We start from the raw sequence: 13,224 nt of genomic DNA on the forward strand, positions 1-13,224 counted from the left end.
AACCAGATAGTGCTTTAGGGCATTTGGGAATTTGGGCTAGGCCCTCCTAAGGCTACGGGTTGATAAGGAGATTTTATTCTTTAGCTTATACTTTGATTCTGTTTGCCATAATCATTTTGATCTACTGTCAGTAAACTAAGCAAGCACCACCATATCAAAATAGAAACCACTTTCAGCAAAACAAAAACATTTTTTGCAAGGGCAAACCCTCCTGCATCTCATGTAGAGAAATACCTCATCCAACCAAACTCCATGGTCACACAACAGTGTGGAAAGGACAAAGTCAGTTTTACTAATGTTTTTTAGAAACTGTTTTATTAGATTGGAACTAGAATAACAATGACAATTCAGCTATCTGATTTCTCATGTCTTTACCTGCTGTATAAATCTGTTGGCCTTTTTTTTTTTTAGTAATTATCTTACCACTAATAACAATTGTACTATTAGATTTATAGTTGAATTGTTTAGTTTATTGTCACCAGCCATTATTTTATAAATTGTTTAATTTATTCTTACCTGCCATGGTTTAAAATTGTTTACATTTGCACATGTTCCATTTTCAAATGGGCCTTTGCCAGTTATACACAAACTCAAATCCTTCAGTCCATGAGCGACTGCGTAGATAGCATTATAAACAGTATATGGTTGGCCAGAAGTTGATATGTCAAGTAACTGAGCATTAACTTTCAGTAAATTTTCACTACCAGTGCAAATTCTGGATTCTGTTACATTATCACTGTCGGTATTGGGCCATTTGCAGCCAAACACTTCCTCCCAGAAGATTTTGATATGAATGTCATTTGGGTATGTGAAGGGGTGGAGACTATATAGGAATTGTTGAAATCCAGCCATCTTGGCTGTACGTGGCACAAACATAATAGAACCATTTAGTATTTTTAAAAATGTGTTACTGGAAAATGTTGCAGACAGAGACAAGGAGTCAGAAGTAAGCCAAAGCTTTTCAGGAAGGTTTTGATTTGCCACTTCTTTTATCAATGGATATATGTTGGATTCATGTGCAATTGCCATAATAACCTTTGCAGAGGAAAGTTGGATTACTTTAGTGATATACTGAATTTTCTCTTTGGAGTACACTATGGGAATAATTTCAAAGAAGGCAGTACAAATGCCATTTTTAAATAAGTCTTCTTTTAGGAGTTTGCCTCCAATTTCACCAAAATCAGTTCCTTCTGACAGAATCCCAATCCAGTTCCAATGAACATGTAATGCAAATCGAGTGAGGCCATATACAAGAAACTGGTCACTTGGGAATGTACGAAGAAAGGATGGAAACTGCACCTTGTCACTTAGCAGTGAAACTGAGGAACCATAACTGATCTAGAAATTAAATATATGTTTGGTTTAATAATTTAAATGCATTTGCTGAATGCAGACTCAAGAGAAACATTAACTCCAGTACTGAGATACACATATATTACAGATATGCTATAGAAAGCTGGTAAAGGACCCGCTTTCCATTTGAAAATTCTTCACAGAAAGTATTTCAAATTCACATACAACTCAACTCTGGAAAATCATCGTAATATGGATCACAAGGGAACAGATTGACAAAACATTACAATCCATAAGTCAGTGTCCTCAGATTTCACAAAAAACAAACTAAACAAACAAACAAACAAACAAACAAACAAACAAACGAAGCAATTACAGTGAAACTCTCTCCACTCTTTAGGGTGGATCAAGAATTCCACCAAATAGTCTGAAGTTCTGAAACTAATATTGGTCTGAATAACCACTGAAGAACTTCTCAAAATTAATTGAAAGTGGCAATCATACTTCTAAACATCCACACGATGAATTATGAATGCTTGGCAAATGCTTTGCTATTCATTTGATCCATGCACTACAGATTACATACTGCAGCAAGCAGGAATCACCCAAAGTAAAATTGTATAATATTGTGAGTTTGAAAAACTGTAGTATTGCCAAGTCACTCTTGTAAGAGATGCCATCTAAAAATACAACAGCCTTAACTTGTAATAATAAGTAAACAACATCAGTTCAGAAAACAAACAAACAAAAAAGTATCAGTCACAAGCATAAAATAACAAAGAAAGTTATCCCAACATTTCAGCTATAGACATATATTACATACTTCCAACATCTTTGGACATGCTTAAGTCTTTAACTAACCTAATTTTAAATGAATGAATCTTTATTTCATTGCATTATTGAATTAGAGTATTACACATTTGTATACTAATATGTGGGTTTATCTGGCATAACTAAGGACATTATTTTGAAACTCAGTCTGAAAGAAGAATTCTGTGTCACTAGTTAAGTAAGACAGTACAGTTGTGTAAAATCTTACCATAACAGCAGATGTTCTTCTCCTCACTGTTGCAGTTCTCTTTACCAAAGGGATCTCCTGTCAAGGATAACCTAACATCCAGCCAGTATACCAAAGCCTCCAGATCTTACAGGGCATAAAGGTGACATACTTATGCAGATAGCCACAACTGAAAAAGCCCAGGAGGAAAAGAATGCCCTCAGGGACCAAATAGGAACATGTGCATCCAGAAGGAAAAATAAAGAAAATAAAGAATGAAGAGAGAAGGGCCTCTCAGCGAGGAGGACACGCAGAACACGGGGCAAGAGCAAGACAGAGGGGGAAGGGGGAAGGGATAGAATACTGCAGCAGTGAAGGGAAGGAAATCTAATGCTATGGCAAGATTTTGCACAACAGTACTATGCCCTTCCATTCCACTGTTGCAGTATTCTTTGCCAAAAGGAGAGTACAAGAGCTCAAGAGGAAGTCTAGAAAGAGGGAAGCACATAAGACCCCTCTACAAAGCCATGCAGGATAGCCCTGGCAAAGCCTGCCCTGGCCCTGGAAATAACATCTAACTTGTAATGCTTAGTGAAAGAATGAACAGAGGACCAAGTAACAGCCTCAAGGATGGAACTGGTATCCAGATACTTGAAAAAAAGCACCATAGGAGGCAACTGTCCGAGTAGAATGCACCTTTACAGATGAGGATAGACATTTTCCATTAATAAAATAACAAAAAGAAATGCTTAAAAACAATCAAACTCTAAGTCATGGAATGAAAGGAAACAAAATGTTGCTGAGATTTGCGAATAACTTTAGATTTATCCAGATAACATCTGAGCTGTCTATGTAAATCTAAGGTGTGAAGAAACTTTCAACTGGCAGACTGAGGAGAAAGAAAAAAGTCAGGAAGATGAATACACTGATTAAGGGACAACTCATTGACCACCCTGGCCATGAAAGAAGGATTAGTATAAAGAGACATCCTGTCTCTGTGGAAAACTAAGAAAGGAAGAATAGCCATGAGAGCCTGAAGTTTAGACAATGTCTTGGCTACAGTGAGAGCTAAAAGAAGTCTTAGAAGTACAATACAATGTTGTAAGGAAGCTGAAGGAGCATGAGTCAATTTTTCATTTTTTTAAATACCTTTATTGAATCATCAGTTGTGACATAGGCTCATTTACATTTCCTGAGTCAACTTTTCAAGGACAAACTAGAGGTCTCAGGAAGGTGGAATAGGCTTTCTGGGAGGCCTGATATGAAGAATGCCTTTAAGAAATTTTTGACCGCAAGTCTAGAGGCCAGAAGAGGATTGAAGGACAGACAGGCAAAGATTGCTGACAGGTGTGCTTTAACTGAAGAATATGCCAACCCAGCATGGAGCAGATCACACAAATAAGAGAGAACCAGAGGAATCTCCACAGAGAAAGGAACCTGATGGTGAGAGAAGCACCACACAGGAAATCACTTCCATTTAGACATATATGATTTCCTGGTAGTAGTTTTCCTGGCCTCCTGCAGAACCTGAAACAAGTCCACAGAAAAGAGATGCCTGAAACTGATCAAAACCTTTTCAGGCACAGTGACAGTTGAAGAATGGACAAATGAGGATGGATAAGAGATCTCTTGTTTTGTGCAAGAAGATCCACCTGGTTAGGTAACTTGTGGGGATTGCCCCTAGCAAAGTGAAAAAGAAGGGGTAACCAATGCTGTCTAGGCCAAAAGGGAGTCCCTAGCAAGATTTTTAGAAAGTCCTGTCTGAGGAAAGGTGTACAGAAACATCCCCTTCCAAGGAAAAAGACAGGACACCGGCTTTCCAAGCCAGAGAACTTGGGACAATGGAACAGAATAGAGGAAGCTATCTGTTCAGAGTGGAGGCAAAATGATCTACCTTAGGAATAATCCACCAATAAACAATGTCCAGCAATACATCTCTGTGAAGCATCCATTTGTGAACTTGTGTGCTGGGCCTGCTCAAAGAGTCTGCCCTAGATTATGCTCTGAGGGAATATAAAGTGCCTGAAGAGACACTTGATACTGGGTATGTAGATCCCAGACCTGAAGAGCTAGTCTGCAAAAAGATAGGACCTTACACTTCCTTGCTTGTTGACATACAACAGCACTGTGGTATTGTCTGTGAAAACCTTGAGGGACCTGGGATGAAAGAGGGAATGAAAAGTCTGAAGAGACAGAAACAGTCCCCTCATTCCCTTTATATTGATATGGTCTGACCTCTAATGAGGAGGCCAGGGTTCATGAACCTTTTGCCACAGGAGACACCCCACTCCCTGTTTGAGGCATCCATAAAGAGCTACTGAGTTGGAACTGGAAAGGAAGCCCCAGGTTGAGTGAAAGTTGATGAATCCACCACTGAAACTTCAGCTTGGGACAAGGAAGGAAAGGTACCAGGAAGTCCAAGGAGTGATGATGTTGAAGCCAAACGGACTTGAGATAGCCCTGAAATTTCCTCATATGGAGCCTGGCAAGATGGACCATATGTAATGGAGGAAGCCATGAACCTGAGAACCCTGAGAAATGTCCTGGCTGTTACAAATGCTAGAGGAAGAAGGGATTATAAAAACACAGTTATAGACAGAGCCTTGGGGGCAGGCAGAGATGCCAGAATGGAAACTTTTTGAAGTCTGTAGCCAAGGAAAATATGATCCTGGAAAGGTGTCAGAACTGATTTCTGGAAATTTATGGTTAACCTCAGACTCTGTAACACAGAAGTAGTAAACTTGAGATCCTGAAGCAGATTGTTGGGGGAAGGAGCTTGAATAAGCAGATCATCTAGATAGGGAAAGATCAGAATTCCTTACATCCTGCAAAAAGCAATGACAGGAGCAAGGCATTTGGTGAACACCCTTAGTGCAGTAGAGAGACCAAATGGTAAAGCAGAGAACTGAAAGTGAAAGGAAGAGACAGAGAAACATAAAAAGTTTTCTGAAGAGAGGATGGATGGGGATGTGAAGGTATACTTTCTTGAGATCCAGAGATAGCAGAAAGGCTTGAGTATAAGAAGAGGGAATAATGTTTGCAGAGATAACATCTGAAATGAAAGAATCTTCAGAATGGTGTTTAGCTGGAGAATATCCAGAATCGGTCTCCAAGTGCCCTCCTTTCATGAGACCAGAAACATCCTGGATTTAAATCTCTTCCCTACATTGGCAGGAGCCATGGTTTGAATCATGCTCTGAGCCAAAAGAGAGAGAAGAACCTCTGAGAAATGAGAAAGATGTTCCCAAGGAGTTTGAGGAATGCCTGAAAAGGAAGGAAGGGATTCCCAGACCATAAAGTATCTCTGATGGATAATGGACAGAACCCTAGAATTTGAAGTGATCTGTAGCCAATTTGAAAGAGACAGGGACAGATGGAGGGACAAGGAATCTTGGAAACAAACTGTCAACTAGAACCCAGTTTATCCTGAAAAGCAGGTTTCTGGGAGGCAGGGGTGTAAGTACACTTAGCAGGAGGCACACATTTAGAATCCTTTTTGCCCTTAGGAAGAGGGTGGAATTGCTAACAAATAAAAGTAGACTTAGAAGGATAATTGCTCTGAAATTTAGGAATAGGAGAAACAAAAATATATTTAATCTCCGACAAGGCGTTACCCTTGTCCTGAAGACTTGAAAAGTTCAGCTGTAGCAGACCCAAAAATATTTTTATTATCAAAAGGAACATCCAAAAGTTTGGCTTTAATGTCATTAGGCAAAGCTTAAAGACAAAGTCAAGAATAATGCCTCATAACTGAACTGAAGGCAGTAGCCCTGGAAGAGGCATCGGCTGCATCAGAGCTGCATTTGACTGGGTGGTTGGCAACTTGAGAAGTAGAGCCCAGCAGGGTAAGGGCCAAAGTCTTGATCACAGAGTCAGGAAGGTCAGAAACTGCCTTAGAAACCCAAGAAAGGAAGGCCAAAACATACCTGGCCATGTGAGTCTGGTAGTTAATGGCCCTAAAAGATGAAGTGGCTGCAATGCAAACTTTTTTGCTCAGTCTTTACATAGTCCTACTATCCTTATCAGAAGGCAACAGCTTGGTAGAACGCAACAACTTGGACAGCTTATCAAAAGAGACTGACACTACAGAAGGGACAGCAAAAAGCATTTATAAAGAAATTTGTACCTGACACTACAGAAGGGACAGCAAAAGGCATTTATAAAGAAATGTGCACTCCTCAGGCACTTTATAGAAAGAATCTGGCTTCTTAGGTGCAGGGGGCTGAGAGTCAGGGGCTACAGACGTAGCTGTGAAGGTATCCAGGAGGGCAACCAGAACAAGAGGAACAGCAGATGACTTAGAAGACTCCATCTGTAAGAGCTCATAATATCTTTTCTGAATCCCAGAGGCTTGAGAAGAATCACACTTAAAATAATCAACCATGCAGGCAAGAGTATCCCCAAAGGAAATTTCCTCCGGGGGGGACATCTGGATTTATGGGGTCTTACTACGCAGAACCATAGTCCAAAGGAGAAGGAATTTGGGAAGGGTAAGACAAAGATTCTTTCCCTGAGTCCAGGTCTATATCAGAGGAGCCCAATTCCCCGGCCTTCTTGAGTGGAGTGGAAGACGAGGGAGCAGCAGGAACAGAGACCCCTTGAGGAGGCTTAAAGGCCATCAAAGCATTAAAAAGACCCTAAGTGAAATCCTACCATTCACATTGGGAATCTTTAGCAAAAGGGAAGGGTCCCTATTATTTTAGTGAATGCAATGAATTGCAAACGCTGTTTAGTTGAACGTCATTACGTGAAATGGCAAAATACCGAAAGTATGGAACAGAGATTTTTTTTCCTAGGGCATAAAATCAGTGAGCTGTTTTCAGGACTTTGCCATTTCCTCCACTGTGGTGCGATCTCAGAGTTGGTATATTTAAGTAGGGGAATGTGGGGGGCACGGTGCCCCACATGGGAGGTGGGGGCAAAGCCCCTCCACTTTATTTTGTGTTTTGATTTTTTTTTTTTTTTTTATGGATCAGCAATTTTTTTCCCTTGGAAAAAAATCGCTGATCCGTGTGTTTGACATTTTGTGTTTTCGGGGATTATGGGTCAATTATATAGCATTCTCAATTCAGTGCATTCGCTTATATAATATAGACCCAAAAGGAAAAATATGCTTTCTTTTTTGTTTCTTCTTCTGCAGGATGTCCATAAGAAGCCCCCTCTGGTGGGGGGGGGGGGGGGTTGACACCTGGTGACACTCAGTAATGGTTGTAGGAATCTCCTTCCAAATTAAGACCTGTGATATTCCCCTCGGTCCTTTGGATATAATCAGTTGATGTTTCCCTTCAAAGTCAGGTACAGGCATTTGACAAGCCTCCAGGAATGTGTGAGAAGCTGGATCTATGCCAGCCTGTGACAGGGTTGTGGCAGAGGAATCTGAAGCAACCACTGGATATTCCACTAGGCTTTCACCAGACTCAAGAGAGTGATGTCCAGGAGTGGATGGAGAGCAGCTGGATTGGACCTAAGTTTTTTGGCCTTCTTCTTGGTTGATGGCTGCTTTAAGCCATCATATGACAGACTGGGCAGCAGGAGGGATAGGGCCACCAGATCTAGAATTATATTCATTATTATCAATTATAAAAACAATATATCTTTGGATTAATAGCACTTACACAGCTATGTGGAAAAAGTTTTTAAGAAATCTTTTTATAAATTCTAAACATAATAGATTCTGCCATGGCACTTTGAGTCAACAACTTAAGTTGGTTCTCCAGGTAGATTGACAAGGATGAGAGACAACTACAAAGGGTCTTAGGCACAAATGGCTGAGAGACAGAGCACTGCATATGGTCATGGGAAGCACCTAAACAGAAGAGACACTGGTCGTGATGTTCTTTATGGGGAATCTGCCTCCTACACTGACATTTTGCCTTTGTGGATGACATGAACACAATAACCACAAAATATAAAAGAAAGAGAAGAAACCCCAACAGAGGACTTAAACGTGTCTTGGTAACCAGATCAGCAGAATGGCATTCAGACCCTCATTCAACAATGGTATTTGGACTGGCTGAAAATAAGTTTTGAGTGCCTGCATCCATATATTACCTTTATGCCCTATGTCATGCATGGGGTCATAACTCTCAACTGTCCAGATTTTGAAGACTTGCCAGATTTTTGTCTCATATTTTTGGTCTATTCCTCATAACATTTGTAGCTTTCCAGATTTTTGTGACAAATCAGTGAGGATTGAACTCCCTAAATAATGACAGGCATTTGAGTTTCAGATTTCATATTCTTCAGAAAATGCATTGTAACCAAGTCCTTTTATTCAAGTAACTTTCCAAATTTATAATAGCAATATTTAAAATGTGCCCCTATCCTTGGGGTTTTGTCCTCTCATTATTTTTGGCTTTGTCCAGATATTTTGTGCTAAGATGTTGAGAGCTAAGTGTGAGTTGCATATGTGTGACATACAGCACCAATAAGAGCTGAAGGCTTTGGTATACTGGCCTGACATGGGGCTATCCTTGGCAGTTGATCCTTTTAGTAAAGAATACTGTAACAATGATACAGAAGGACATAAAATGAGATGTCTGAGGTCTCACTGAAAATCTGTCAGTATTATGTTGAAGAACCTCATGATAGCTAAGCACTGATTCAGGGCCACCTGCTATCTTGCATACTTTACCATATCTGGCAAACACACTCTAAAATATTTAGGTACATACCAAATGGAGTTTTTATAATTCATCATAATACTGCTTTTGAAAAAAAAAGAAAAAAGAGTATTCTCCTTTAAAATATGCCTGTTTTCATCAGTTGAACAGATTAATTAAACTAAAAACTAATATTTGAGATCTGGAAGTTTTACTTACTCAAACCAAGGTGGGTTCATTCACAGCATGGCATGATTTATTTTTGGATTTATTTTATTATGCTTTATTGTTTTATGATTTTGTTTTATGAATTTATTTTTTTATTACCAAACATAGATTGTGACATATCTGAAGTACCTTCATCTGAAACTACTTGGAATGGGGTGTTTCTGATTTGTGATTCCATGATTAATCAGGTCAGGTGTCTGACGAACATTAATAGGAAAAAACACTGTCTGTAGCCTTACTAGGTCTAAGTGAAATGATATATATATAATGTCTTGAGGAAAATAAAAAAAACAAGTGATAATTTAACAGAATCATTTTTCACATTGGAGTGAATGATTTACATACCACCCATTGGTATCATATGTATCAATTTGAGAAAATATTTCATTTATGCAACATCCAGAATGTGGATCTATGTTTAAATGAGATCTTACCATCCTCAAGCTTCAGCAATTATCAACATTCAAATACATTATTATATAATAAATGGTGAAAGGAATTTTGTTTAGACAAGGAAATAGACTTGATCAGGACTCCGGAAAAGTTTTTGGGTAATGCTGAATTCTTTGATAGGGGTAATTTTCATCCGCTTTTTTTTTTCTTGTGGCAAATTGCTAAGAAAGAGATTCTATAAGCTAATGAAGCTTTTTCTTTAGATTGCAACCTCATTTTGTCAAAGAATATGAGCAGAATTACAAATATAACTGAACAGTAAAAATCCATTATGCTAATGCACATAGGTTAAGTGATAAGACTGAGGAGTTATTGGCTATTGTTTATCATGCAGAGTTCTTAGTTATTACTGTCACTGGGGCACGGCAATATGGTGATCTTCAGATACCAAGATTTATTAAGTTTTAATGCTTAAGAATGCATAGCTCAGGAGGGAGAGTCGTAATATTTGTACACAACTCAATTGTTTCTAGACTATCAGCTAACACACAAATGGTATCACTTGCAGTAGAACTTCCAGCATTCTTTAATACATCAAGTTTATACATTATTTGTGTCTAATGTAGCCCTAAAATGAATGTGGAGCAGCAAACCATTTATTCAAATTTCATATGGCTGATAAATGGAATTTGAATAACCTGATAATTCTAGGTGATTTTAATTTCCCAAATATCATTTGGGTTCTGCGGTATATATATTAAATTTTATGATATGATGATGTTGAGAAACATGATATAAATGACTGAGTTTCCAATAGAAATAAAAGATTTTAAATTTACTGCTTACAAATAGTGCCATTAAAATACATACAATCACATCACGCCCTTTACCAGGAGACATTTGTTTGAAAATAAGCATTCATATATATTAAATATATGTAAGACAAGTAAGATTGGTTGGCTCTAATTTAATTTCAGGATGGTTCAATCATAGTTTTTCTGTTTACTTGATACATCCACTAACCTTGCTATTTAATATGTAATTAATGGGCAGTATTATTCCTGATTTATGGAGGTTAGTAAATATTGTGAAAATTCAGAAGAATGGATCTCATGATGCATGCAATAATTATTGCCCTATTAATCTAACATCACTTTTGGGTGGGTGCTTTGAGAGGCATCTACTATCTTTATTAAATACCCAAGAGGATGTATTTACACTTACTGACCCAACTCAATATGGCTTTTCGAGAAAATAACCTACTTTTACCAACTAGTACAATTTTATGAAAATGTTAGTGTAGTACAAGGTAATGGACTTAATGTGGGAATTGTATCCTTGGACTTATAAAAGCATGTGATAGCATTCTGCATGCATATATATACATTACTGTATGTATGTATATAAATACATACACACACACACACACACACACACACACACTCAGCATCCTCTACCTAATCCACATAATGTGACTGTCCATGCAGACAGTCAGACAAAAAAGAAAAACAGATGGACAGACATTCAGACATTCATCCAAACTCATTCTTGTCCCTACAGTCATGCACATGTACGTCTACACACTTAAAGACATGGTCTCCCTCCCCCACAGCTCCACTGTTCCTACCTGTCTCAGGAGTACTCTAAGGTGATCGAATTTGTACACACCATCTTTTGACAGCTGTCAGTCATCCTAGCATAAAATTTTATTTAACTGAACAATTCTCACTTAGCCGAGTGAATTGGGAGCTGCAAACATTTCCAGGGTAGGGCATATAGTTATATAGTATTTAGCCAATTCTCTGACTGTCATGTTAGCATGTAGCTTCTCCAGTGAGATCTCTGCCCATGTTAAGTCACCTGCAAGGGTTAAAACATTAGCAGTAGAGCAGTCTCTTAATCAGACAGGCTTACTGTGATGCAGAAATAAGGTTTCCACATTGCAATAATTGCCTTTCTGAATTCCCTAAGCATATTTATTTGTTTTTATATCTCTAATTAGTGAATGATACATTATTTATGGGAAACAGTAAAACACATTTTAATAGTGGTTAGTGTTATTGTTTACCTATTAATGTACGCTACTTTTAACTAATTCCTTAATACTGAGTCAACTTGAGAAGATAATAAATATTTATATTTCAAAAGGGGCAGGACTTGTAGCAGGCATACATTCATGATATAATCATATATACATGTTGTAATCTCCATAAATATACATCTCCCTCACACTAGTTTTCTTATTTCAGCTCTCTCAGTCGACATAAGTAAACATAAATCAGTCCTGTATACCTTTAGATCTCATATGCTGTATATTATGCACACTATATTCTCATATATATTATAACATCTAACAAATTGCTGCTTCTTTTAAGGTTTGATTTTGATAATTATTCTGATTCCATGCCAGTCTGTTGTTTATATGTTCAGTGCACCCCTTTTGTTTACCGTAGCCCCTTTTGTTGAGTGAAGCTCCTTTTGTATTCTGCTTTGCAATGCATTTGCACAGTTTCTTTTCTGTACTTTATATTCTCCCTGACTTTATTAATTATTAATATTGCTTGCAAAGACAATGACTGTTGCCTCATATACTAAATTGGTTACATGTTCTGTGACAATTTCTGTCAGATGCATTGCATGTGTGTGGCTCTCTCGGGTGCTGCTCTCTGGTATGTGATTTTAATATGAAGGACTGTCACTATATTGGTAAAAGATTTTAATTTTTATTAAATGGTTGTGATGCAAGATATTGATAATAATGTAAAACTTGCTTTTAATGGGATTTGCAAAGACAAAGACAGTTGGCATGAGTTGCTTAACTTCAAAGAAAGGAAATGGATAGTAAAACTGGGAGCCTTGTTTCCACCTGGTCTTAATGATCAATTTTAATCTAATGACTAATTGTCATCATTTATCATGTCACTATTGTGATTGGTGATGTTGTTAATTATCAGGTGTTCACATACATATATATATGAGTTGCTTTTGGCTTCTATTGTTTTTGATTTTTACCTGTGTCCACTGAAGAAGGCTCTGTTGAGCCGAAACCGGTTTGGATGTATTTTGTTTCAGTTTTGGTAACCTATTGGATTTTTCCTTTGGGTTAATAAATCATTGCTTACACCTTCCTAACTTGCTGGCTTTGTTTTGTGGATTTATCTTTTTATTGCCGTGCAAGAGGTTTCAACGTGCATCTGTTTCTTTTTGACTGTTGTATTTTTCAGATGCTGTTTACCACTATTGGTCGGTGTTTTCCTTTTATTGCTGACTTTTTGTTTGTGATAATATATCACATTTTTTACTTTTACATTTGAAGCATTTTGCAACTCAATTTGGTGTTTGGAATTTAATTACATGGAAACGGGTCCATGCACGAGCTGTCATTAGCTCCCGGTGGGCTTCCAGTTGGTTTGTTCTTGCTTACGCCAACGTACCTGCTGCATTTCCGGTTTTTCATTTACCGGTGAAGCTTTTGGCGGTTTTCAGTCTCAGCACTGTTAAGGAACTGGCGTTCTTCATCTACGCTTGTCGGTGGCATTAACTTTGCATTCCCAAATGTTGAACTGGCGTTTTTTTTTTGGTTTACGCTTATTGGTGGAAGTAACTTTGCACTTTTAAAGCACAAGTTTATTTACGCTTCGTAGTTCTGGTCGCTGGATATATTTGTGGTTGCTGGACACATTCAGTCTGCTGAATCTGGGAATTCATCTG

At 38.1% G+C, this 13,224-nt stretch overlaps 1 protein-coding gene across 1 annotated transcript in view; it reads right to left on the reverse strand.

The window, feature by feature from the left end:
- The window catches only part of LOC122816255 (extracellular calcium-sensing receptor-like), a 50,999-nt gene extending 38,043 nt beyond the window's left edge, over positions 1 to 12,956 (reverse strand). Inside the window, exons 1-2 of the mRNA XM_044088992.1 lie at positions 12,948 to 12,956; positions 517 to 1,338 (exon numbers count right to left, since the gene is read on the reverse strand). Coding sequence (XP_043944927.1) covers positions 517 to 1,338; positions 12,948 to 12,956 — 831 coding nt within the window. The remainder of the gene's footprint in view (positions 1 to 516; positions 1,339 to 12,947) is intronic.
- Between the last annotated feature and the right edge of the window lie 268 nt (positions 12,957 to 13,224).

The sequence above is a fragment of the Protopterus annectens genome, chromosome 12.part0, assembly GCF_019279795.1.
Source record: "Protopterus annectens isolate FY-2018-M chromosome 12.part0, PAN1.0, whole genome shotgun sequence".
Lineage (NCBI taxonomy): Eukaryota > Metazoa > Chordata > Ceratodontiformes > Protopteridae > Protopterus > Protopterus annectens.